Below are 27,995 nucleotides of genomic sequence, written 5' to 3'. Positions count from 1 at the left end.
TTGACCCCGAGTAGAAACTAAGAACCATAACCCCATCCTACCCCCAACTCCCCCCCTCCCTGCCCCCCTGCTCGACGGACTCAACACTGCCCGCCCCCCCAACTCAGCAGAGTGCTTGATCCCAACCCATAACATAGTACTTGCTCGCTGGAGTGAAGGTGTCTCCGTGGTCGGCGGCTCCCTTCCTCAGTTGCGGAGGCCCTTCCGCCCAGTGTCCAAAGCGGCCTTGTCAGTCTATGTTGTTCATCGATTCTTCCATTCAGCAGCCGCGATTCATAGCCCTCCGTCAGCACTGTCCTCATGATGATCGGTCAAAGGAGAATGTATCTCTGCGTCTTCGTCGTTGGCTTGTGGGCCCTGTCGAGAGCCGGCAGTACGGTGCTTGTTCTGTCTGTTGGACCGACGGGGGAGGCCTGTCGTTCTCCATCCCTCCAACCAATCCTGCGCCACCTCCGGGGAATCAAAAAACCAGGTCTTGTTGTCCGCCACGACCCGGAGCTTGGCCGGGAAGAGCATGGAGTACGGGATTTCCCTGGCCCTCAGTTCTTTTTTGACTTCAAAGAAGGTTCTTCTCCTCCGTGCAACCTCGGCCGTGTAGTCAGGAAAGAATGCCAGCGTCGCGTTTTGGATCTTAATGGGAGGTGAGTTCCTCGCCGCCTGTAGGATGGCGTCCCGATCCCTGAAATTGAAGAGTCTAGCTATTATCGGTCTGGGGTTGGCGCCCGTCTTATGACGTCCTCCCGGTACCCGGTGTGCCCTTTCCACTGTGAAGAAGGCAGAGAGTCCTTTGGGCTTCAGAGTCTCTTTGATCAAGTTTTCCACGTATAGGTCCATCGCCCTCGTGTCTTCCGATTCTGGCACACCTATTATACGGATGTTGTTCCGCCTCGAGCGCCCTTCCTGGTCATCCAGCTTGTCGCGAAGTTCTTTATTTTCTTTTGAGATGCGCTCCATGCTGATTTGTAGTTCTGACACGTCTTCAACCAAGGATTTGGTCACCACCTCCATATTATTCACCTTCTCCGTCATTTTATGAAAGTCCGCCCTTATAAGTGTAATCTCAGCTGAGATCGACCCCACCGTGGCTTGCACCTGTGTGAGGGCCCGCATGACGTCGTCAATTGTCGCCTTCTTGCCACTGGGCACGTCGGCCGTCTTGCTTAATTGCGATTTGGGTTCTTGCGAGGGAGAGCCGGGCTTTTCATACGCAAACCGGTCCAGGCGTGATTGGGCCGCTCCGTTTTTAGGCCCTTTGCCGGCCATTTTGGCGTCCCTTGGGCCGGCCTGATGTCGTGAGGTCGCTTCACCCCAAGTTCCACTGGGGGCCGTGCCTGCCTGACCTCCTCAGACAGGTATTCGGGGATTGCCTCGGGGTTTTGAGGGCCAAGCTAGGTGCTGCGTCCCTTAGGGGTACCAGGCTGGTCAGTGCTTCGGGCGGTCGATAGTGTGAGGCTGCCAGTAGGGTTTCGGGCTAGTTTGCGTGATAGGCAGTCAATCGGCGGCGCCCTGAGGGAACTGTCTCTGCCCTCCGTTATGTCCACGTGTGCCACCTCCTGCTCGTGGCCGTCGGACCCACTGCTCGGGACCTCTGATGTAGGTGTGGGGCCCCGGGCGCCCGACCCCACCGGGTAAAAGATGAGCGCCTCGTGTAAATGTCCGTCAGGTGTCAGGGCCCCAGCCTTGCGGGGGTGTCTCGACGTCCCTCCTGCACGCGGGCTCTTCGCCGCTCACTGCGCCTTCGGCGGCGGGGGGGAGTCACTGGATGGTGCGGTTTCCCGATCTCCTGCCCCAGCGCTCAGGCCGCCGCCGGCCAAGATGGCGGTTGCCGGCTCTGTGCGCCTGTCTCCACCCTCGTCGGGTGCCCGCAATTGTGTCTCTCTCACCTCTGATGCGTCCCACTTCAGGAGTCGCGGGCCCCCGATGTCCGGTGCAGGCGACTGGGTGCTCCGGTTCGTCAATCGCTGTTCTCCGCAGCCGTGCACTTCCGGTGGATTTGGTGCCCACGACAGGTCACTTCCTCCCGGGCCCGTCGCTCACTGTGGTCCCCGGTCTGTATGCCACGTACAGGCCCCTCCTGGATTTTGTCGGAACCGTACTTCCCGACCTCGGATTGAGGTCCCGCTGGTTCGGTTCGTTGCCGCTTGGTCCTGGGTGTCTGTGCCTTCCCGCCCGGGAAGTTTTGAAACACGGATAGTTGATCGGATTGATCCGGGAGCCGCCTCAAGCACGGAGCTCTCCTTCTAGGCTGCCGCCATCGCCGGCTGCTAGCCACGCCCCTGGGGAAAAACACTTTTGACAATGGCCGAGCAGTCAGCAGAATAGACTACCTACTACTGGATGTAAGGGCTTGGAGCAAATTGGTAGATATGGAAGTGAAAGACAAAATAGAAAGCGACCATAATCCCTTATGCCTGACACTCCACTCCTACCAAGAAGTCTCCGAGCACTCAAGCAAAAATGAAATGGTGACGCAAGATGTTGTGTGCTCAAATAACCATCGCCACCTGAAGTGGAATATGCTTCTAGAAGATCTATCTAAATTAGAGGTTCTTAAAGAATTAGTAGTGGATGAAGTCTCTAAGATCAAGTCCTACTGTGGGAAGTCTGACTTTAAACACTACATGATCGAGGCCCATGAGAAGCTATTCTGTAAAATCCAAAGCTTCTTTATTAAAACTGTAGATCCTAATAAAAAGAAAAAGGTTCAAGAGAGCCAAAGATGGTACGATAAGAGTTGCAGGATAGCACAACATAATCTTAGTACGGAGTTGAGAAATGGAAACGCAATAACAGTTAGGTTGGCGAGAAATCAGTATAGGCAGACCCAAAAACAGGCCAAGAAGCGATGGGACGAGGACTGCTGGCATGAACTTAAAGAGGCCTGTGCTGCAAAGGACTCCAAACGTTTCTGGGCTACAGTAAAATGGGAAAAGGGGGGGTATAGCTGCCCAGCCTCTAAACCATGTTCCGAAGAATAACTGGATAGAATTTTTCCAACCGCAGTATGCCCGAAATCCAGCCTTCACCCATGATCGCCCCCCCCCCCAAATGTTTATTACAAATTTCCAATATTTGTTGAAAAGGATGTATGCAATGTATTGGATTGTGTAGCAGGGGGCAAAGCACCGGGTATGGATGGAATTCCGGCTGACATATTCCTATCAGACCGGAGCTCCTGGTGTAGTTATTTTACAATGTTGGCCAATGCGGTGGCAATGGGAGGGGAAGTACCTGCCTCATGGAAGGGAGCTGAAATTATTCCCATATTCAAAAAAGGCGATAGAACTCTGGCTAAAAACTATAGACCCATTAGTCTGATTGACACAGCGCAAAAACTAATGGGCCGTCTAGTCCAAAATAAACTGCAACAATGGATTGATGAAAAGAATATACTGTCATCATACCAAGCAGGGTTTCGCCCTTTAACTAGTAGCGTTGATCAAGTTTTGCATTTCTTAACCATCTACTGGAGAAACGTTACACTAAAGAAGGGGACATTGTATGCAGTTTTTGTGGACCTAAAAGCCGCTTTCGACCTGGTCCCCAGAGAAAAACTCTGGCAGACTCTGGCGGATGCAGGCCTAAGCCAGGAACTCCTTACCCTCCTTGTTCGTCTCCACGAAAATAATTTTGCCAGAATCAGATGGGGCAAGCAAGGAGAAGTAACCGATCCATTTCCGATAGAACGTGGGGTGAGACAAGGGTGCGTCCTAGCCCCGACTCTATTCTCAATCTATATAAATGGTATTGTGGAATATCTACAGAAAATTCCTAGTGACGCCCCAATTATTGCAGGTTCCCGTGTCCCCGTCCTGATGTTCGCGGACGACACGCTTTTACTTTCTCGCACCCCCAGCGGTCTCCAAAAAGTGGTTGATGCCTTTGGTGAATTCTGTGATGGTAGGGGCCTTGAATTGAATACCACCAAAACCAAATTCATGTGCCTTAACCAGCAGTCCACCTTCAAAGGTGTAATAAAATATAAAGGCACTCCCCTAGAAAGGGTGGACTCTTTTTCTTACCTAGGCATCATCCTTCAGGAAAATATGAGCTGGAAATCGCACATTAATACAACCATACTGAAGTTTAGACAGCTAGCAGGTGCAATTGCCTTAAAACATCGAGCCTCGCTAACTAAGCCGGTAAACTGTGCACTGGAAATTTACAATATGAAAGTACTGGGGGCCTGTTTATATGGATCTGAACTATGGGGGTTTTCCAACCTGAGAGAACTGGGACGTGCAGAAAATAGGTTTCTGCGAGGGCTCGTAATGGTCCCTCAAAGCACACCTACAACTCCACTAAAACTGGACCTCGGTAGAAAAAGTATAGAGGACATAGCTAGGCTGCGGCCTCTTCTATACTGGAGACGGCTCATGGTGACCCCAGAACTAAGCCACTATGCGGCGGCTTTGATGGACGTTATTAAGTTCGATTGTTTTCATTGTATCCCATGGTTAAAGGAACTCCGGAAACTTCTTGTAAAACTGAACTTGGAATATCTATGGGATACTAAAGATGTGGCTAGTTTCCCCACGAAAACAAAGCTGAAAGAACTATACTGGGAAATGGTGTATCTTACAATGTTTTGTGAAGGCTCCAGTTCTAGACTAACAACTCGCTTTTTGGATGTAAAAATGTACCCTTTATGCGAACCATTTTGGGACGTTATTGAACGACCATATGATAGAAAATTATATTTCCAATTTCGCATAGGTACACTTCCGGTGAATGCCTTCAAGAAACACTAGTCCCCAGCTTGGGACGAACATTGCCACCATTGCAATGAACAAACTGAGCACATTTCCCATTTGTTGTTCTGTTGTCCATTGTATTCGAGTCCAAGACGCAAATGGCTAAAACCAGTGTGCCTAAATATGGGCACTCGTAGTCAATCTGTAGCCCTTAGGATACTTGAATCCGATTGTTCCACTGTGTTTGTGGTTGGTGTAGCAAAATTTCTGGCCTGGGCATGGTTAATTCGTACTCGTTCGCTAATGGCAATTACACCTTAATGAATTATGTTTATTACTACTCCTGCACCTCGCTACATGAATTATCATATTATATATTTTTTAAGATCAATATTTTATATGAATTGCACTAATGCTTTGTATTTTACTATGTATTTATTCGACAACCCATGTTTAATATGTTTTTTAGAAAGTATTTTTATCTGTAGTATTTATTGTATTAGGGTTAGGTGAATGCTTTTATGACAAATGTCGAATAAAGCTTTGAAACAACGATACCATGCCTCACACTCTCTGTGTACGGTACATTACACTGCACAACCTAGTAAACTTTAGGATCACTGTTCTTTAAAGATCAACACTTAATCTTGAATCTCAGTCACTGACAACTTAGCGTAGGAATTGGTTAACGTTCTAACAAACAAACATGTATCAGAACAAAGAAGCTAGGGCGAGACCGTTCTGTAAACCTTGGACACAAATATGCTTTTTTATGAGGCTTTATTGGTCTCATACCTTAAAATAACATTAGTAAACAATGCTAACATGAAGCACATCTAAACTAACGTATTGGCCAATTAAGATGCTCTAAGCACAGGCACGTTCTAGCTCAGAATGTAAAACATTTACTTTCTCACACTGGTCTGGTGATTGCCATTCCGGCACAAATTAGCCTGTTCGCGCTACTGTGTGAATTTGCGGCGTGCACCTTTTCCCCCTAAGGCAGCAGTTCCCAAACTGTGCGCCGCGGCGCCCTGGTGCGCCATCAAAACTAGCCTGGTGCGCCGCAAGCACTAATTGGAACTCAGTGCTTTGACGTTTGAAGGGGTTATTGAGGCGCGTGCATGACTGAAAAGAAATGGCCTAGCAACAGTTCTGAGACGGCAGCAACTGAAAACTCAATAAAACCACAGGAAAGGACTGGGTGCCTGGAGCCGGCAAACATAATCTGAATTCCTGGACTAGAAAAATCGCCGAGTCGTCTGCTCATCGACGAGGCCACACACATAGAATCTGCTCGTATACTTGCGGAGACACACTGCAGAGCAGCAGATACCCCAGCAGTCGTGGAAAAGCACAAGTAGTCCCTCATCTCAGGACGCCAGGTGAAAGGAAGACCTTCACCCTTGCCACATGCCCTCAGGCATCAGTGTATGTCAAACGGCATGAGTCATTCGTCTAACAAAGTCATTTAAATCCCGGTAACAAATGTTTGCAAAATAAAAGGGCAACATAGGACACTGAAGCTTTGCTTCCTTCAATAACAGAAATAAGGAAGTGCGAGCTCTTTGAAGTGTGCACAGGTGGTAGAGTTCAGGGGAAGGCAGGGTATAAATGCATTTGAAGTGTGGCCAAGCAGAGAGTGGCCATATTTTACTCAAAGGCTGCTAGCCTGTCTGGCACACAGTAAGTACAAGAAACCTTTTTCTTTTTTTGCAGTTTTTTTTATATAGTGCTTTACATGGAGTACCAGTTATGCTAAACAAGGATACATTTATTTTTCGATAGGCACAGGGAAATTAAGTGATTTGCCCAGGTAAGGAATGGACTATTGCTGTGCCTCCTTCAAACGTAATGCATTAACAACCCTTCTCATCAGCACGTAGTGATGGCACAACTCTAGCCAGAGCAGCCAGTAATCAAATATGCCTCATAACCAATAGAGCGTACTGCAGTACCTTAACTGAGGAGACCACATTCCCCGGCTTACAAAGAGAACATAATGAGGACTTATACGAGACCACTTACAGATGGGCCACAAGCTGAGTCAAGGTATGTGTGCAGCCACCTTTTATCTTCCAACTACTACTTGCTACATCACCCAGCGCTCATCTACCCAGACACTCGATGCGCGTTTCACCCAACACACAGACATCTCAATAATTTTCAGGGAGAACATTTGAGGTCTCTTGAGGCTGGGCTTACACCCCACTACCCACCCACAAAAAGTAACGTAATGGGGAGTCACGGCCAACGTCCAATAAGTCTAGGGAGCCGCTGGTCTAAAACGTTTGGGAACCACTGCCCTAAGGTACAGCAGCGGTCGGGGAATATTCAGTCCATCCTCTCTTTAGTCTCGAGCACTGCACATGGCGCATTCGTCCACTTTAACCAATGAAACAGGCTAGCGGCTGTACACTCAGTCTCCTTTGTTCAGCCCAGTTAAGTCTCGTTGAACTATTTCATATAATAACCGGCAATTGATCAACAGAGAGTTAATGTGCTGTCGCCGCCCGCTAGGATTCAGCGCCTTCGGCCGCTTCGGTGTCCTCCTCGGGGTCTCCCGGCAGCAGGGTGCTGGCGGTCTCGATGAGCTGCTCAATCTGCTCCTCCGTCAGCCGCTCCTCGCTCTCTTCCACCATCAGCTGGATCTCCACCGCGGTGCGCGGCCGGTGGTTGAGCAGCTGCAGTTTCTCGGCCTTGGTGAGCCGGTGCGGCCGCAAGCCTCCCAGGAAGTCTCGCACCACGGCCGGGCTCTGCAGCCGGCAGGGAGTCCCGGACAGATACTTGAGCGTCTCGTACATGACGGTATTGAGGTTCTGCTGCCCAGCCCGGGGCTTGTGTTTGCCGCTCTCCTGGCGCTGCTCTTTCAGGTCCGTCAGCAGCTGGAATACCTCGTAGTTACTCAGCATTGCTGCGTTCGCGTCTTTCACCTCCATGGTTGCTAGAGCTCTGCTTCAATGCTTTCCTGTTCCTGCCGTTGGTCCTTTTTTGATACCAACTACCACGACACAGATACTAGAACATTACCAAATTCGCACAAAAAAGCAAGACCCATGTCCTCTAAAAATACGTCGAAACAAGTCCAACACCACACAACAATAACAGTAGTTAGCAAAAAATACAAATTCCCCCTTCATTTAAAACACTAGCCAATGCCTTTAAAAACCTTTACCGAGTAACCGTTAAGAGGAAATTGATGACCCTACAACAGGGGTCTCAAAACCGGTGCCCTACAATATCTTTTTTGAACGATGAAGTAGGCGTTTGTAGTTTCTTTAATCCGTGATTTCTTTGTTTTATTTAAAAAGTGAATGTTGTCCATTTGAAAACGATGTCGACGTCGTTATGAAGCTGTTCGGATATTTTTTACAACAGCTTTGGCTTATATTTGGGGCAGGATCCGAGCACGCTGCGCAATGGAGATCTTGGGTGGGGAGTTTGAGGACTCTGTGTTCATCCAAAGCAGGGACCGGAATGCTACCAAGTCCGAGCCATACAGCGCCAAACAGTGCGAACCCCAGGTACCGCCCACTAGGGTGTTCCATTTGCGTGCATATGAGAAATTCTTAATTGTTAGAGGGGGACGAGCCACCAAAAACATAATAATGAGAACTGAGACAGAGCCGAGCCAAGGCAATGGGTTGGTTGTTAGAACAAGTGCATAAGCCAAGTATTAACATTTTGGTACGCACATCTTGCAGGCAAAGTCACGTAAAATATGATAACATAGGAGATAATGATCTATCTTTAACTCTTGGAGCATGCATGCCGTTAGAGCTTTGGTAAAAGACACGAAATTGATGAGGGGAATGCAGCACAAATCAAAACATTCACCCCCAGTCAAGAGATCTGGGTTAAATCCATTATTCTTTTGCTCACCATCTCACCCCAGTTTAGACCTTGCTATATGCAAATCAGTCTTGACCCTGTGCCTCATGGGAACAGTCCAGCATGAACTGCAAAGCCAACCGGTTTTGGGGTTTCACCCCTCATCAGCCAGGATAGCTTGAATCAAGTGGCACAGTGAGCCCATGACCCACGTCTGGGCATACATGGCGCACTTTGGGCGAGAAAGCAAAAAACACACACAGTTGATGGATGGAATGCAGAACAAATCATAATATTCTCCCCCAGTCAAGAGATCTGGGTTAAATCCATTATTCTTTTGCTCACCATGCCACCCCAGTTTAGACCTGACCACATGGCTTTAAGTGGGATGAAAAAACTGGGGGTATCTTAAAGGGGCAGGTCAATGTAATTAAGGGCGCTGCTTAAAAACACGTAAGCTAAAAATCTGTGTTTAGCACAGTGTGCCTCCCGACTTGTATTTTGCTGTTCCTGCGTCCAGATATATGATACAAGTCACATCATACCTACAAGTCAGAACTATTGGCTTTGTCAATGGTTGCTAGTTGCATAAGATAAATAAGCAGCAACTATGGATTGTATATAATATCGAAAAAACTTCCACTTAAAGCCCTGGTGACACCACAACAATGTTGCTGCTCCTGAGTTTCAAAAAGAGAAGGGAAATCCAGTGAGAAAATGACTCTCTTTAAAGGATTTCCCTTCCTTTACAACGCTCACCACACACACATTATGTGCCTCCTGTCACCGCAGTCCGGAAAAAAAAAACGGACCGCCTGTGCCAGGGCACAAAGCAGAGCCTGATAGAGACCCATTTAGAGGCCCCCTTAAAAAAACTATTGGTGCACAGACCCAGCAAGACCCGGCTGACTTAAAGCTGTGCCTGGCTATATGCAAATCAGTCTTGACCCTGTGCCTCACGGGAACAGTCCAACCCGAACTTCCAAGCCAGGTTCTCCCTGGACCAGAAACAAGCCTTCTAGGACCAGTTTCGGGGTTTCGCGACTCCTCAGCCAGAATAGCTTGAATCCAGTGGCACAGTGAGCCCGGTGACCCACGTCTGGCATACCCGGTGCACTTAGGGCGAGAAAGCAAAAGACACACAGTTGATGGACGGAATGGAGAACAAATCAAAACATTCACCCTCAGTCAAGAGATCTGGGTTAAATCTATCATTCTTTTGCTCACCATGCCACCCCTGTTTAGACATGGCCATATGCAAATAAGTGTTGACCCTGTGCCTCATGGAAACAGTCCAGCCCGAACTGCCAAGCCAGGTCCTCCCTGGACCGGAAAAAAGCATCCTAGGACCAGTTTCGGGGTTTCACCTCTCATTACTCATTAGCCAGGATAGCTTGAGCTTTGGTGGTAGGTAGAAACCATAGTGTTCAAGGGCACAAAAGACATCAAGATGAGCCACAGCCAGATAACTGGCTCCAGCCTTCAGTGGCTCGCTCACCTCTACTAATTGCGCAGACCCTTCTTGCTGAAGAGACACAGCATATATTTAAGGAAAACATGAATTCAAATTACTTGTTTAAAATCAGGTGAATTTGTATTTAATAAGTTGAAATTGGAATATAATATTAAAGTTTAAAGTCTTTTTTCTTAAAGCCGTGCTACACTGATTTTCAGATTGACATATTGGCGCGCCGACGCTTGCATGTTATTATGCAGGATTTTTTATTTAACCTAAATAGCGAAGGCCACAATTAACTACACTAGTGTAGCTCACTTCACAAAAAGAAGATGGGCACAAATATCTAAAAGTTATATGTCAGAATGAGCGGGGCCACTGGAATTATGTGATTGAGCGGCTGTAGCAAATTTCACATAATCCGTCATCTGCCACATAATCTGCAGATTTTAACTACACATTTTTTTCGTTTGAAGCTCAAACGGTTCAGAAGTTACTAAAAATGCAGCAACATGTGTTGCCGCTCAGTGGCAGGCCGTTTGCAAAGCTGGGCTGGTAAACTTACTACTGCTTATTGCCATATCTCCAGACAGTGTTACCAAGTTTAAAAATACCAAATAATGAAGTACAACTGTTACAAAATGTGCTGTATTATGCCACATAATTTAATCAACCCGGACGCATAATTTAGCCCTCTGCTGCTGCATAATTCTAGTGGCCCTGACAATGAGCTACAGTCCCTCTATACTAACATTCTGCTTAATACTTACGTTCGTTCTGTACTAACAATCTGCTAATACTTTGAACATAATAGTGTTTATATTGGTATTTCATAACAATAAAGTAGATTAACCCCTCCCATGCTGGTGACGAACCCCAGCCGTCACGCCCCGCGGTGGGCGTGTGCTGATGATGGCTGGGGTTCGTCACGGGCCGCCCTGTTCTTTTGTTTACCGCACAGCGGTAAAATCGCAGCTGCAGCGAAGGGGTTAATATGGAAATCATAATGATTTTCATAAATAGAGACATAAACATTTTAGTATATTTTCTATATCCCATGTTGAGAGTAGCTTAAAAGCAACAAAACAAAAGAATGAAATCATTTTTTTCCTATCTTCATAACATATTTGATAGTTGATCATCTAAATAGATGCATTATTGTATTCTTCATGTTGGAAAGGAGGTTCAGTTGTTGAATTTAGTCCCCTTCTGATTCTGAAGGGCCCTGTATAGTGTTGTTGTTCGTAGCGCTAGTGAGATGGTGTTCCATAGTTTTGGTTCAGCTTCCAGGAAGGACCGGTTAAAGGTTTTTGGTTTTTGGTTTCTTAAATTTAGGTACGTTAGAAAGCATTTCTTTGTTCTAGAGTTTCAGTTTTTCCCAAGAATTTTTAATTTCTGAGTTGCATAAACATGTTGTGATGGGGCTGGGGCTATGATACAGGCAGTGCTATTTTTAGGTCCCAACTACCAGACAGCTTGTGACAGTTTGGTTGCAAAAGACCTATTGTGGGTTTATCAAAACCATGTAGTGGACTTAAAGGTCACCCATTGCTTACCATTGGTTGGCTTTATTGTTCGTTTCATTTGCTTGTTTCTTAAGTGATGGCTTGTCTTGTCCATTGTGTGTTTGTCCCTCCCCTGGAGCATAGCGTCTGTCCCATGTTTTTGATAGACTGACTTGTATTCTTCCTCTACCCACTTTTAGGAAACTACATAATTACTTTTTTTCTTTCAGCACTCCATTTAAAAAAAAATATATATCCTTTATTTGGTTCACAGGATAAAACAAGCATGTATCATACAGTATTTTGTTACATTAAGGCTCAGAAAAAGAAGAAGTGTGTCCATGGATCACGGAGCGAAACATAAAATACATTGTAATCTTACACAGAGAAATACAAAGGCTGAAGCATTGCTCAATCATGCCGCCCATGTTATCTTGTCGTGTTGGATATGTAAGGATAATAACAACAGGGAGGAACAGGGTTACCAAACTTGGGGGTGTATGGCGTGCGGTGAGATGGTCATGGGATCCTGCAGGGGGGAGGGGGTGGGGGGGGGGCCCAGTGGTGGTGTCATGATTGGTCCGTGCCCATCTCCGCAGGACGGAGAGGGCGGCACGGGGCCAGCGGTGGGCGCAGTGCACAGGCGAAGCGGGGGGAGAGGGGGGGGAGGGCGCGCAGGGGGCAGTGCCCGTCTCTACTATGCGTCGGGTGCATTGGCAACCTGTCTAACTTCTGCGGTGTCTGGTGTGGGGCATCGATCTCTGTGTTCTCCGCCTGGGGAGGCTTGTCCCTCGGATGCTTCTGGCGTCTGGAGTCCGTTGTGGAAGGAGTGTAGAATTTCGTCCCAGAGCGCCGCTATGGGGAATTTACGCAGCCCTGCCGTTTCCTCATTATGGAGGGATATGCTTTCTGCCTTTGCCTAGTTGTCCAGTGAGGTGCGCCAGTGCTCTACCCTGGGCGGTTCTGCACGCTTCCAGTGTTTAGTAATGAGTCGCTTTGCAGTGATGAGCCCGAGGTCCCAGAAGCGGGAGGGCACCCTATTGTGTTTAGTTCTGTGGAAGAGGCCCAGCAGGCACGCCTCCCACGTGAGTGGGATCGGCATCGCTGTGCTACGCTCCAGTAGCGGCAACACCGACTGCCAGTATGTCCGGATCTGCGGACATTGCCACAGCACGTGTAGGAGGTCCGCTCCCTCTGTGTTGCATCTCGGGCACCCAGCTGCCGCACCTGGAAAGTATTCTTTCAGCACTCCATGAGTGCATATTTTTCCTAGCTCTGTTATTCATATGCTGCTTTCCTGCCCCTAACACCCAACCCACACGCAATCTCATTGTGGGAAGGGGTAAGGTGCAGGACCTTGAAGGTGCTGGAAATAACGGTAGATTCCACACCGCAGTTGGTGGCCCTGAGAAACTGGGAGGAGCAAACATTGGTCAGATACACAATGATTTTCTGTATTGCTGCTCTCATGGTAGCTAGCCAAGATTTGATCCACAAGTGGAGTAGCGATATACTCCGACAGCCCAGAAATGGGAATCCAATATGGATTGATGCATGAGAGCTGAATGATTAGTGTGTAAAACCAGAGATTGTCCCGAAAAATTGACAAAGTGTGGGGCCCCTGGAGGGTGACTGCGGAAGCAGACTTGTAATGCAAGACAAGAGCAGCTGAACATGAGTGGGGGTGAGGGACGCAGGGAGGGAAGCGTTAAACTAATTCTGATAGTTTGATATGTAGAGGTTAAAGTTCACCAGATAATGTATTCATGATAATGCAAACATGTGATTTATTGACAATGGGATCATTATGTCTGAAGTTTTTTGTTTCTGGTTCCAAGGTTATGTGGGGTTTGATGTATTAAAATGTACTATAAAAGTATGTATAAAAAAACACACGCAATCCATGTTTTTCTCGCTTGTGTATGTTTCTCTCTCTCTCTCTCTCTCTCTCTCTCTCTCTCTCTTGTGCTCTCCACTCATCTCCTGTGCACTCTGTGTTGCTTTCTCTCGTGTATGCTGCTCTCTCTCACACATGTGCTTCTCCCCCATGCTCTATATTCCTCTCCTTCTTTTTTGCTGTCCATCCATCACTTTGATCACTTTTTTGATCACCTTTCTTTTGACAAATCTAAGTGGCGCCTGCTATCTTTGATCGGTCAATTAAAATAAACCAAAAATAAAAATCCACCGTGGCGCCCATAGCATCCTGTAGACATGCGCCTGCTTTGTGAGACATGTGCACAACTACAGAATGATTGCAACCACGACTGCATCATTTCACTTTTGTTTCTTTTTGTTTTTTGTCTGATATATTGAGTTTTGAAAATAGCACTGGCAAAGCAAATAAGCAAAAAAGGCGAGACTTATTGATTTCAACAATATTTGTCTCCATTGGGAGCCAGTTCAGAGATGTTAAAACTTTATAGATATGCTCTAGGGAGAGTATATATCAAAATATGCATCCCAAGTCAAGACGTTACTGGTGATTTCTACATGCAAATTACTTATAATCCAACATATATCTTTCAGTTGGCAAAGAAAATAAATGCTTCCATTGCAATACTTGGAGTTCGGCATTCGATGTAACGGAGTGTGCGTTGATGCACTTTGTGCATGAGAAGTGATGAGCTGAGTAGCACAGTGCTGAATGGTTGTCTGCTGTCTCCTCTGTCCTCTCTATCCCACTCCATTTACTAAATACTTTGGGCACCTCCCACCTAAGCCTTTGTCAAGATGGGTCAAACTACCTTTCCTATTGTGTCCCAGCTTTCCTTTCTGTGTCTCATTCGGCATTTCCGTACCTCTGCTCCACTCGGCCTGTGTCTCTTGTGCCATTTCTGTATGCCCCCATTTCTTTTGACAGGCCCTTTTCGTCTCGCTGGCACTATGCCCCTTCTCATGTCAGGCGTTCACATTAGCCTTCTCTGACCCGACTCTGTGCTGCCCAGCATTTCCATCCTCCTCATGTGCTGATTGCCTTGTTCAGCACCTTATTTGAAGTCCTCTGTCTTCTTGTTGTGACGGTTTTAAAAACCCCACCCTCCTGCATCATATGTCTCATTTAGCAGTCTTTTAATTCCTGCTTGTGTCCAGTTAGCCCTCCCTGACCACGCCCTCCCTTATTCTGTTCTATTTTGAGACATTCACCCTACCGTCAGCACAGTGCTGCTCTAAACTCACCTGTAAACTGCAAATTGAAGAAACTCTCCAGGACTTCTCGGCTGTCCTTTTTAGGTTTTGCCTGGCGAAAGCTGCGCACTGCGCAGCTTTTTCGCGCAGGCGAAAACCTAATCAGTATAGTATGGGGCTTGGAATCCGCCCCCGTCTTCCATTGGCTAGCTCCATAAATGGAGGCTAGCCATTGGAAGACACGTTTGTCCGTCAATGCAGGACCAGATTCGGGGGCGTTCCCGAGAATTTTTGGCTTTTGGCTACGTCACGCTACGTCAGCCGAAAGCCAATTCTCGGGAACGCCCCTGAATCTGGTCCGGCATTGACGGCACCTGCCTTCGGCTACTAGATCCCTTGCCGACCACACCCACAGACTCCGACAGAGTGGATTTCAGCTCTTGTCTAACACTCGGGCTTTAAAACATTTCTCTACAAACTGGGGTAACGTAATATGGATTTAGCAGGGGGAGGTGAGCGAACAACGCTAGCCGGAGAGGACAGGGGGAGGAGACCAGAGCAGCAGCCGGAAACAGGAGCCCCGAGGGAGCCGAGAGCAGGGGGAGGGGACGAGCAACAGCACCAGCCGGGCCAAGGCCGCGGGAGGCGGAGGCAGCCGTACTGAGGAAGCGGCTTGCAGGGGAAGCAGAGCAACCGAAGCGAGGACGGGAGGGGAGGCGGCTTCAGCAGGCTGAAATACGGAGGGACGAGAACCGACCACAACAACAGACAGGGGAAAGAAAAGCACGAGTTACGGAGAAACGGGAGAAGGTGGCAGCCAGAACGACTGGATGACCGAGGGAGACCAGGCAGCCGTAGCCGTCGAGGGCACACCGAGGGGCTGTGCTTCACTGAGGTAAGGAGACCGCTGCGCATGGAAGGGCAGAGGGGGCCGCGGGCAAGGGTTGAGGGGGCCGCGGGCAAGGGTTGAGGGGTGCGCATAGACGGGCTGAGGGGCCGCGGGCAAGGGTTGGGCTGAGGGAACCGTGGGCAAGGGTTGAGGGGTGCGCATGGACGGGTTGAAGGGCCACGGGGAAGGGTGGTTCTGTGAGGTAATGAGCTCCGTGAGCAGGGGAACGGGAAGCCCCGGGGACGGCGCTCGGGGAGGCCTCGTGGGATGTAAACGAAGCCGTTGCGTGCTGCGTGAGGCAGCCGCGGGCGCGAGGCTGTGCTCTGGCGGGTCGCTCTACCGGTCCCACGATGCAGGCCTCGGCCCGACTCGCTCTCTCTTACACCGCGCCTCTCTTCTTCACTTTGTATATTTTTTTGGCTCCCTGGGCCATATCTCTTTGGTGCCAGCACACCAGAGCTGCTGGGTAGACTTTACGCTCCCTTGCTTAGGCTTGCCCACACTCGTCGCTTGCACGGTTTCCTCTTGCCCACAGACCGGACCTCTGAAGACGGGTTCGCACTAGGAGTCGGTGTTCTGCCGGTATCCGCACCCCGGCTGTATGTGTAACACCGGCGTCCACCCGTGCCCCTCTCATTTCCCCGCGGAAGGTGTTTCCGCCCAGGTCCCTGCCTTTCACACAGAATCGTCCTCTTCTGAAGTACATGACGTTCAACCGTCGTTAGAGGGGAGGAGGCGTCCCTCCCTCTCTTTAAATGTACCAGAAGCACCGCGGTTTCCGTCTACCACGACCCCCCGGGTCTCCCACTGACAAGCCTCCCTGTTGGGCCCCGGTCGGGACCAAGCGCAGCTCAATCCTGGCAACGAATACGGAGCGCCGCTGTTCCCGGTCGACGCCCGGCCCTCTCCTCCACAGCCCGGTTGAGACTTCGCCCCTTTCTTCGGTCGACATTTCCTTCCCGTACCCCAACCATCCCTAACCCCGGGCTGTGCAACGGGCTGGGCCGGAGACGGGGTTTGTCCCGCCCCCGCCTGGCAGAGCCTGTACGGATAGGGGACGAGGACCGGGCGGGAGGCGCGTCGAAGAGGCCTTACCCCTACCGGGACCTTTAACCCTGCAGGGCCCAGAGAAGGGACATGGGGCACCCAACTCCAGGGGTCAAGAGCGGGCTAAACACACCTAGGTTAGACGAGAGTGCAGAACAGCCGCTTCACTGAATACCCATGAGGCAGGGGCAGATTGGCAATGGAGAAACGGGGCTTCTCAGAGCACAAGTTAATAGGCTGGCGCTCATTGTGGCAAAGGCTAAGTAAGAGTATAGCATCCAGCTCACCATAGGCCCACGACAAACCATACCACCATTCCCGAAGCCATTGAACCTCCGAGTCACGACCCAGCACAGGAGCCATAAGCTAGACAAGGAGACGCTCTTTAGGAGAGGCCAGGAGAGAGGTCGCCCATCTTCCGGGCAAGGGGATAAGGTACCCATGGCAAAGACTAGGCGAGACCCAGACAAAAATAACACCGGCACTACTAAAGAACTACTCCGCATAGGAACGAGTAGAGAGATCAATGCACGCAGGTCATGTTCAGCACAGGAGCCACACGAGAGACTTCGGCTCTTCTCCCAGCACAGGAGACATAAGAGAGGTTAAGGCACCCACCCAGAACAGGGAGGAGAAGTGGCTAGAATAAATACCAAAGATATTCACCTTACGGACCAGAAGAAGGTCATTCTATACAGGTCAATGAGAGAACAGAGGCAAGCAGTGGTTCCAGATTAAAAGAGAGGCCATGCATGTTTGAGCATGGAGAAAATTAGAAGACTGGTGACACTCGAAGCAGGAGTGGCATGGACCTGAGTCATACCAAACACAGCCAACTAGGGACCAAAATATCCAGCCCAGGAACTATGAGACACAAGGGACGTCTATCTCAGATGGCAGATGCATTAGTGCCCAAGCAACGCAAAACTGGCCTGGAAAGACAGTAGGGACTACTGAAAAAGCCAGAAGGGCATCCGCAAGCACAACTCTTTCAGGGACACTTGGCACAGGGGTCAGAGGAGAGGTTCACAAGAGGACAGCAGCTTGGATAGTACATCAGCGAAAGCATATAGACATCTGAAGTGCTCTGATGAGAGTTTAGTACCCCATAAAGGGCTGGAAGAGAGGGTGGCCAATGACACCCTGACGCTCATGGAACCCAAATAAAGTCTGAGTACTGAGCTTGTGGCCCAAAGAAATATGAGGCACTCCGCTTGGGGACCCTGATGAGACCTCCAGCTTAGGGTCCCAACAAGATATTGGGGACATGCGATAGTATGTCTCAGAAGTGTCCCAAGAGCCCAACTCGGCCTAATCAGAAAATCCATTTAAGGAGTCGAAAAAGATGGTGTAGGGACAATCCTAAATCAGTTACCCAGCTCAACGGCCAGAAGATGTTAGGGGCCCAGAAGACCAGATGGACAAAATACCTGGGGACCCAGAAGAGACCAGCTCAATGTAAATAAACAAGCTATGACCAAGCAGCCTGGTGCCCAGAAGAAGCAGCTGCTCAAGGGCCTAGAAGAGATGATTGTGACACTAAGATTAATTGATTAAGAGGGGCTAGGAACACCAGAGTAAGGGGCACAGGAGATCAAATTTTGAGGTCGAGAAGAGATGGTATGGATGAGGTCTAGAAGTTACTGCAGCCATCCAGCTAGGAGGACCAGAGTGCTTAGTGTCATCCAGCTCAAGGGACCAGAAGTCCTGAAATAATTTTGGGGTAGTTAAAAGAAACAACATTTCCAGATTGGGGGGGCGGGGGGGGGGTCGGGGAGGTGTTGAAAGGTGCATTATTTAGCATTGACCAGTGCTGTGCTGAGAGCATCAGTGCTGGCCAAAAACAAGTGATACTTTCCTTGACTCTCTGCAGCAATTTGTATTTCGTGAAACCAAACTGGTGTCAGTCTATTTAGCATTTCATGTGTTTCTTTTTTACAAATCGGCGTCCATGTCAAAAACTAAATTCAACTTCTCCGGCTTGTGTTTCATACCACAACATTTCGGGCTCCGGTGTAGTGAGGGCTGCCGCGCTGCAAATCCTACAGAAAGTGGGGGGCATGTAGGCTTGCTGGCAAGGCCTGGCGGACTTTATTTTGCGGGGGGGCTTTCATGTTTCACGACCGGCACCCGTTTCAGAGGGCGGTCCCCTTTCCCCCTCCTCTACCCTATCGGGTATGGACAGTTGTGCCAGGTATGCGCCTGCCTGTCCTTCCCGGGGACCCGTGCATCTCAGGCTGCTAGTGAGGTCCGCATGGGGTGCCCCGGTCCTTCATCAGCGGATAGTGGCCATCTTGTGGGGCCGCCATTGCTGGCCACCTGGGTCATTTGCCTGTGCGGCCATTTTTGGGGGTCTCGACCTGCTCGGATAAGGGGGAGGGGCGGTGGGAGCAGCCATTTTGGTCACCTCCACCTCTGGCCTTCCAACTGTTTTTCAATCTAGTGAAGTCACTGTGCAAGATTGTGCCTATGCATGCTTCTGTGTGTCATCCTCATGTGCCTTATTGATGTCTTACAACAATACGTGCACTCGCATTCTAGGACCTTGACCTCACTGTGTATGTGGTTTAAAGAAGTTTCTAAGCAGCTGCCTGCGTCCATCTGAGAGTGGCTTGTATGAGATATATTGTCCCCCATAACATTTGTAATATGAGCAATTCAAGTCACCAAGGAGCATTGTGACCTTCTAGAGGAAAGAGTCCGAAAGCGGGTTACTTAAAAAGGTCTTGGAACTGCAGGTATCTTGCAATATCATTTTAATGTATAGTTGTGAACGAATATATTCTTTATAATGAACAGTTGCAGAATAACTCTCTCCAAAGCTGTATAGAACTCTGAGGGCCTGATGTACATTGCCAGACAAGGGGGGGCTCTCTGCGTGTGGGCGGGGGGGCTCTCTGTGTGTGGGGGGGCTTTCAGTGTGTGGGGGAGGGGCTCTCAGTGTGTGGGGGAGGCTCTCAGTGTGTGGGGGAGGCTCTCAGTGTGTGGGGGGGGCTCTCAGTGTGTGGGGGGGCTCTCAGTGTGTGAGGGGCTCTCAGTGTGTGTGTGGTGCTCTGTGTGTGGAGAAGGCTCGCAGTGTGTGGAGAAGGCTCGCAGTGTGTGGAGGGAGCTTGCAGTGTGTGTGGGGGGCTCGCAGTGTGTGTGGGGGCTCGCAGTGTGTGGGGGGGCTCGCAGTGTGTGGGGGGGCTCTGTGTGGGTGTGTGTTGGGGGGCTCTCTGTAGGTGTTTGTGGGTGTCATTTGCGAAAGATAAAGCTAGTGGCATTGCAAATGACAATGCCATTTATTTATGTTAAAAAAAACATATATAAAAATAATGTCAAGAGCCTTGCCAATAGCTCAAACTTTAACAAAGGCAAAACCATTGCATTGTAAATGCTTGTCTTTGAGAGCAACAGAGAAAAAGTGCTATCAGTAGTTCAACCAATCAATCAATCAATCAGGGAATTGTATGCGCACTACTCACCCATGAGGGTCTCAAGGGGCGAGTGGGGGGGTGGTTGGACGACACAGTAGTTCTGTTCAGTCGAACGGCTAGGACTTGAGCACCTAAGCTTGCTGTGTGCTGTGGAAACATGGTTCCAATATTTGCTGCCCTTCTACTCCGATTTTGTGACACTGAGCAAACTATGTTGCTTATTAGCCCTCGTTAACTGTAAAAAATAGACACTGCTCAGAAAAGAGCCAACCCCATTGAGTGCAGTTTAAAAACTGCGTTTTATATTTAACGCTGTTTATTTGATGAAAATTGTGTCTATATTCTTGTTTCTTTTTCTTATTGATACTTACCCATATTTATTTGTGAAAATATTTAGTTGAAACTAATTTATTTCCATATTTATTTAACCGATAATAACTGATTAGATTTCAGTGTGCTAAGTAGCTACATTCACCCGAAAATATATGCCTTGTAGTGCTAGCACATGTTCCTATCTGCAGCTTGTGCATCTCATGCCCTAAAGAAGAAACTATTTAGTCTCTTTCTTGTTTTAGACATAAAGACTGGAAAACAGATTGTTTGCCATCTAGATTTGTATGTAAATGTCAGTAAACATGGAAACTGAAAGATCTATTTATACTAAACCCAATGTCTTTGATCTTCCTGGCCTGAATTGTTCACCGTTTGATTTCTCTTTTTTTTAACATTTGTTCAGTAACTTAGAAGAGTTTACAGATATGCACAAAAGAGTGTACATAAAAGAGTGTATATATAAGAGTGTACAGATATGCAAATATCCAGGCAAATTCAAATTTTCTCCATCGTGTGCAGAGTGGCATTACAACACAGGGCAGGACTAGCCCTCAGCAAGATTAGTTAAATCATTCAGCTTTAGATTTTGGTCTCTCCCATGATTTTTCAATTTTAACCCACTTACTAACTTCGATTTTAGGGAAGAAGTTTCTCTGGTACTTTTCTATAGAAATAGCTTCTTCTACACTTTGCAAAGATACATGCACATTTTTTAGAGGCTAAATTACAAGGAAAAATATATTCCACAATTAATGGAATCTATTTTCTTCTATAATTTATGCAGGATAAATAAAAGTGCACATATACCTGTGTAAAGTGAAAGCAAAGCCACTTCTGTAGAAAATAATCAGCAAAGTTCCTTCACTAAAACCCAAGTTAGTAATCATGTTAATACAAATAATATGAGAAATAAAATAAAAATAGCTAGCAGAAATCCCTCAGTCAGTCATTCATTCAAGGATGCAATATTTCTTAAAGAGGTTTTTAGGTCTTACCAAGTCAGCGCTTGCTCTGTCTCCACGAGACATGCTGTATTCAGAATATGGGCTTTATGCTCCGCCCATCTTCTGCCCATGTTTTTAATTGGCCTCTTTGTCTATCTTTTGGAAATGCTTAGTTTTCTTTGCTTAATGTGTTTAGTAGTCCATGCTTTTCTGCTGTTGTAACCTCCCATGAGTACTGCCCCTGTTACATGTGACCTTACTCTGTACGTTTTATTTACAGTTTCAAGTACTTTTTAGTTAATGAGTTTTTCGTCGTAGGAACGACAGTTAGCACTTCCCTGACCCGGACTCATCAGATGCTTCCGAGAACGTCTGTTCCGTGTACTTCCCCCTCCCGCTTGTTTTTATTTGCTTCAGGATGGTTTGTTCAGCGATCGTGTAATTGTACATATTCAACCATTGTTTAATTATATTTATTATGACTTAATAATTTTTTTTTTACCATTGGCATGTTTTTTGTACAGTTTTCGCCGAGACTCAAACCCAGCTCCCCAGGCCCAAAGTCAACATCTCTGTTTGTTACGCCACATCGCTAAGGGTCTCCTGTCTATCAGGTGCATTAGGCCACGCCCAGTGTCCTGGCAAAGCGCCTGCTTCATGGACACCATCCTTGCATTTCTTTTTTTATTATCAGTGCGACTGCCGCCGCGCTTTATCTTTAAGTTCCAGTCCACATGTAGATCCTTTCCAGACTCACTGGTCTACCCATGATATATGTCTTTACGTTTAAATAAAACCATTGCGTGCGGCGTGACTCTGTGCTCTTTAAGCTTTAATAAAACCATTGTGTGCAGCATGACTGTTTTCTTCCCCTCTTTTCCTTCACTCATTCCCTGGGGGTTCCTAGCTCCTCTTCTTCTCCTGATTACCTACGGTCTAGCTCTTGACTGTCGGGTCACACCACTTAACTTCCAGGTTTGTTCCCCAGCTGGGACGCTCCCGGGGCAGCCATGCGCTATATAAATCCCGCTTTCATTTCATTTCATTTCATTTCATTTCATTTCAAGTGTGAGTCATAACGCTTTCGGCAGTGACTTCCTACACGCCTGATGACCGGCCAAATGTGCCCTCTACTCGAAGATTGGTTTCCTTCATAGTATGCCCTTCCCCACACAATTGCACTCCTCCTGCTCTCCCCCTTGTAACTTCCTTACATGAATGCACTACTATAGACCTCCCTGGGAAAACCCTCCCATCTTCCAAGAGCCCTGGCATGAATTCTTAATGCCTCTGCAGATGTAGGCACTGCGCACATCTTCATCAGTGCCTCACAGGACTGCACCCGCACCGGTCAGATTATGGTGTTGCAGCCTTCAGGTACCTTGCTCGCTCTCCTAGGGTTCGTGAGCCCCTGGCATTGGATCTTGTCGCTAGATATCAGATGGAATAATAGTGCCCGACGCAAATACACATGCACCGGTTGGATTATGGTGCCACTACCATGAGATACCTTGGTCACTCACCAGGGAGGGGGCGGAGCGGGGAGAGGGAACAGACAGAGGGAAGGCCAGATAAGGGGAGGGGGGAGGAGAAATGCGACACGGCGGGCAGGGGAGGGGGCGGAGCGGGGAGAGGGAACAGACGAAGGGAAGGCCAGATAAGGGGAGGGGGGAGGAGAAATGCGACACAGCGGGCAGGGGAGGGGGCGGAGCGGGGAGAGGGAACAGACGAAGGGAAGACAGATAAGGGGAGGAGAAATGCGACACGGCGGGCAGGGGAGGGGGCGGAGCGGGGAGAGGGAACAGACGAAGGGAAGACAGATAAGGGGAGGGGGGAGGAGAAATGCGACACGGCGGGCAGGGGAGGGGGTGAGGGGGGAGGAGAAATGCGACGTGCGGATGAGGGAACTGATGTGCACGCGCTTTTAAGCTCAATGCGCATGCGCTTTGAGCTTAAAAGTCACGGGCACTGCAAGGAATCGCCACGATTCCTTGCAAGTTGGATAAAGAGTGGATAAGCCCCCATAGTCTCGCTTGCTCAATGCGCATGCGCATCGACAGGCGAGACCTAAAAAAGTAGTGCTGGAAAATGTAGCAGTGGAATGACCCCCGTTATGCGTCCATGCTCCAGGGGAGGGACAAACCCAGAATAGGAGAGAATTCTACTACAGCTGAGCAATAGCAAAAAAACAAATCAAAAGGAAGCCAACTAATGGTAAGTAATGGGCTCCTCTAAGCCCACTGTCAGTTAACAATATGTCTTGAATAGGCAGCGCGGGCTCTCAAGTCAAGACCTAAAAAGAAAGCTGTACGCAAAATGCCTGAAGTGCTTTGTTTTTCTACATCTTTGTATTGCAAAATACAGCTTGCTGCTTCTTGTCAAAGCCAAGTTACCACTAACCTATAAATCCAAATATTGCTGCACCCACCAACCTCCTTCCCATTAACAGTGCTGAACATGTCTCAGCGCCAGGAAGCCGTTTGGCCACCGTGCGCTCTATAAATACTTTCATTCATTCATTCATTCATTCATTCATTCATTCATTCATTCATTCATTCATTCATTCATTCAATGTGCTTGAAACTGATGGCAAAGAGGGGCTAAAGGCAATAGGGATGTGAGAGGAGGCACAAAAGTAACATTGTCTGATTGTAAACACTCATTTCGTCTTATCAAATGGAGGCACTGTCACATGTACTGCAGTCTCTCACGAGTGACTGCTCTTTTATAGTAAACAAAACACAAGACTTCTGTTAGTCTATGCTATTACATCAATTTCACTTGTATGCAGATCTTTCTTTGACACGGATTTCACAGAACAGTAACATTCTACAGAAACTGAAACAGAAACGGAAAAATACCAAAGAAAGTCTAGCACCAGGTGTATTGTTCAAATTCTGAAGATATCGATGCCACAGTACCTTTTTCTTACTATCTTATTATTGTGATACTGGTACTTTTCTGATGTCCTTAAGACTGTTGTCATGACTGGAGGCACGCAGGATTTGTAAATAACTCTGTGACGGTAGATGAGAGAATTGTTACAATGCAGTGTACAAGGTAAGGCAGAGGTCCGCTATGTAGTCTCATGGTACCAACTGTAGTTTCACAATACAAACAAATGTAACTCTGCCTAGGTAATCAGTGCTGAAAGAGGTCGAAGAATTCCAAGAATAGTATGGAATTCTCAGAAAAATTCCAAGGATGCTAGGAAATTCTTTCACGTGATACTGTACAAGAAGTCCCAAGATGCACCACAAGCCGAAAACTTAGAAGATAAACTTACTGTCCAGCTTGAAGATCGTCTCAGTTAGAACCAGGAACCCATGTGGAAACGGATCCGAAGCAGAGGCTTCATTTCAGCAACAGGGAGGAAAGTCAGGCTCCTGCCACATCCTGGGTGTGGCTTTTATAGACTCCAGGGACCTTGAGTCTTGGAATATATTGTCAAATCCCGGGATCCTTGAAGCCCTGTGGTGGATCCTCGAATCCCACCGATGCCTGCCTCCTACGACGTGGGTTATATTGTCATAGCTTTTGGGGTACCAACAGGATTGGCGGTGCTGTGGATTTGGGGAAAAGGAGGTATAGCAGATGGGCAGCACACATGTGTCAGTCTCTATTCTGGGAGGCATGACTTCTGGCTCCCCAGCATGGTTAACATCATGACTGACACAGTCCTGAGCACGGGGTGGAACGGGCGGCAATTAATGCTCAGGACTTGAGGTTTATGGGAGTGGGTGGCGCATCTTTTGGCAAGCCATTTCACTTGTAGTTTAGACACTTTATTACTAGATTGGCCAATAAAAGAGGGGTTAAACTAGATCCCTGGGTACCGTAAAGACCCTGGGGAATGTGATCAGACCCTGAGAACAATCTTTATGAATTGAGATCACCAGTCCAGGAAGGAAGAACACTTCCAGAATTCGATCTTACTGGATAAGATTTGAGGGCCCCCATATCAACAATAACAAAAGTAGCTACTTCATTCAAAGGAACTTGGAGATAAACCCTTTCACCTATTAGTGTCTTGGTGTTTCAACTCGATCGGAACCCAGATAGATAGGAGCTTGCTTAGTGGGAGATGGGTTAGGTCCTTTCCGTTTCATATTAGGGCACGAGTTTGCAAGATCAAGTAGGTAAAGAGCATACTATTTCAGAATTGGTTGAATGATGCATTCTGAAACACAATACGACTATTTTAATCACTAATTGTATAGGCAATCAATAGACTGTTGGGTGATTTACCAGCTGTCTGTCTGACTGACGATCATCCGAACTGTCGAGATGGTTGTATGTTTTACCTAAAACGTTAGTTGCAAGAGCAGTGTTTCCCAAACTGTGGGAAAGCAAGGAATAAAGATGCCTTTATTTGCTGCATTTCAGACACCGAGGTCAAACATCATGCAATGTCTTCCTACAAATTGCTGCACCATGAGGATTGGTGTTTACAAACTCCTCTCACTTTGCAGTCAGAGAAAGAAAATTAAAGTGATTTATAGTTCAAATCTGTTTAATTGCTTTTCAGTAGCACAAACAAGAAGAGACCACACAACTAGAAGTGAGAAATCGCTCAAAAATAGTGCCAAACCAAAACACAGAGAGGAACAACCAACCCCCTCCCACCTAAACCCTTCCCCTGGGTACTCACTCCAGAAGTCTACGCCTAAGAAAATCTAGCGCCCCCTGCTTGTAAGCCTTGGGTCTGCACCCCGTTCCTCTGTGAGGTGTCAGGCGCTGTCATGCGCAATAAGTGGAGGTACCAAGGGCAGGGCAGTTCGTGGAATTCGGTAAAGACAACAGCAATGTATGTGTGTCAAAGCTCCCGGTATAAGTCCATATGGTTAATCAGTGTAAGGGTTACCCGCTCCATCCCTATGATATGCCAAAGTCTGTGGAACCATTCAGTGTGTGACTGGAGTTTCTCCGTGCCCCCGTTGGAGAGGATGGTGTTAAGGGCCGCTTCTAGCGCTAGACCAGTCTGGCGCCCCTTGCAAGATTCAAGTAGGAATGTTAGGACATTCGGTAAGACCAGGATAACGTATGCCTGAAAGCGCTGTAGCTGCGTGTCAAAGTGGGTGTCAATGTCCAACAGGATTGTGTCCCAGTAGCGTGTACGCTTTGGACAGTCCCACAGGAGATGAAGTAGAGTCCCAGGGGATCCACACCCTCTCCAGCAGTCAGTACAACGCAAAAGATTTCCCCGGTGAAGTCGTGCAGGGCGAGGTACCAATAGGTAGCTATTTTAGTAGCGGTTTCAGTGCTTGCAGTGTTGGGCACCATATGTTTTGCTCTGTATCAAACCTCTTCCCGTTCTCTTTGGGACAATGTCTGCCCCAGTTCTAGCTCCCATCTTTTCTGTCCTGCTGTTTAACCGCTGGTTTGGCCACTGTAGGATAGCGTATAGATTTGTCATAAAGCAGTGGTCATTACTTTTGGATGCAAGTAATTTTTCAAAGGGTGTAAGTGGCTGATGTGCCCCCTTGCGAGTGTTTGGATGGGTAATCCATTGGTAGACATGAAGATAATGCATCCTCTTCGGCAGCTCAAAATCCCTCTGGAGCTGCCCAAAAGAGACCGGGCCTGTGGCGCCAAAAAGGTGGCGTATAGATTGGCAGCCTGCCGTTTGCCAGGCCACAAAAGTGGTCTGAATCATCCCTGGGGCCAATTCTGTATTGCCTACAGTGCTCGAAGTGGGGCAAAAAAAGTAGGGGAACTGTGGGTGGAGAATCAAAGGGTGGGAATAACCCAAGAATTGGATCAGTGGGCGGAGCCAGTGGTGTGGTCAGAAAGTGCAAACATCCCAATTTTTAGTATTTGTTTGGCATTCCACCGCCCAGTTTAATCAACCAATGGATACACATGATTATTTAAGATCATATTGAGTTATTGACATTAAAACACATTCACAAAGTGGGATATGCTTCTAATCGCAGAATGTCCTAAATACGATAAAATGTGGAAGCACAAGCCATTTGTCGCCAAGTCATGGAGTTTGTCATCAGCACTTCTCCCTATTTCCACAACAGCAGTTCAAACACGAATGGCAAAATATCCTAGTTTGCAAATGTTTTCTATATAATTATGGCTCTGCCATATTTGCCTCATAATGCAAGATTTGCTGCATGATCTGACCATTTAAACTAATAAATTGTTTATAGCTCAAACGTATCAAAAGTTAATACCAAATGTGACTTGTTTTGCTGCGGTGTGGATGGCTTATTGGAAAGGTTGACTTATCACCTTACTCACTGTTGCATTTGTATGTTAAACTGGTACTAATAAGGCAAAATCTTTCCAGAGACTGTTAGCATGTATACGCATGTCAAAATAATAAAATATCAGAAAATATACTACATTACGAACAGCCTTTTTTTAATGCATAATTTAATCAACACTGCGGCAAAATTTTGTCCTCCTTTGCTGCATAATTAATTCCAGTGGCCCCACAGCAAGCATCACATGTTAAAAGTGCTTGTGAATGAAGCAGAGAGACTGTGAAGTTTGCGAACTTAGTTCGGTGTGCTTGCAAATCCTGCATTGCCAATCCCTGGTGAGTTGCAGCTACTACTTCTGAAACAAGGCGAATGGAGGTACATATGGGTGTGGCAGACTGGCCTCAAGGGCAGGGTTGGCCTTAGCAGTGATGGTGCCCTGTGCATTAATGTTTGTTATTGCCCCCCAATGACCACCTCTGCCATGGATTGCCTCACTACCACCCTTTAACAGTGCCCCTCAAGTCTCCATAACC

General features: G+C 47.7%; 2 protein-coding genes across 2 annotated transcripts in view; one reads left to right on the top strand and one right to left on the bottom strand.

Moving 5' to 3' along the window:
- Window positions 1-6,209: 6,209 nt before the first annotated feature.
- CRCP (CGRP receptor component) lies at window positions 6,210-7,687 on the bottom strand. The gene has a single exon (XM_086966175.1). The coding sequence runs from the start codon at window positions 7,631-7,633 to the stop codon at window positions 7,211-7,213; it is 423 nt and encodes a 140-aa protein (XP_086822301.1). The 5' UTR covers window positions 7,634-7,687; the 3' UTR covers window positions 6,210-7,210.
- A 406-nt stretch (window positions 7,688-8,093) lies between these two features.
- C4_1H8orf76 (chromosome 4_1 C8orf76 homolog) overlaps window positions 8,094-27,995 on the top strand; it is a 134,851-nt gene continuing 114,949 nt past the window's right edge. Inside the window, exon 1 of the mRNA XM_086966174.1 lies at window positions 8,094-8,218. Within this exon, the coding sequence (XP_086822300.1) occupies window positions 8,114-8,218 (105 nt within the window). The 5' untranslated portion in view covers window positions 8,094-8,113. The remainder of the gene's footprint in view (window positions 8,219-27,995) is intronic.

The sequence above is a fragment of the Lissotriton vulgaris genome, chromosome 4_1 (assembly GCF_964263255.1).
Source record: "Lissotriton vulgaris chromosome 4_1, aLisVul1.2, whole genome shotgun sequence".
In the NCBI taxonomy this organism is placed as follows: Eukaryota; Metazoa; Chordata; class Amphibia; order Caudata; family Salamandridae; genus Lissotriton; species Lissotriton vulgaris.
The sequence above is the reverse complement of the archived record's forward strand: the minus strand, read 5'-3'. Positions and strand labels throughout refer to the sequence as shown.

What these genes read in the sequence shown, in the direction of transcription:
- CRCP (XM_086966175.1), bottom strand. Translation starts at nt 7,633, where the DNA reads ATGGAGGTGAAAGACGCGAACGCAGCAATGCTGAGTAACTACGAGGTA.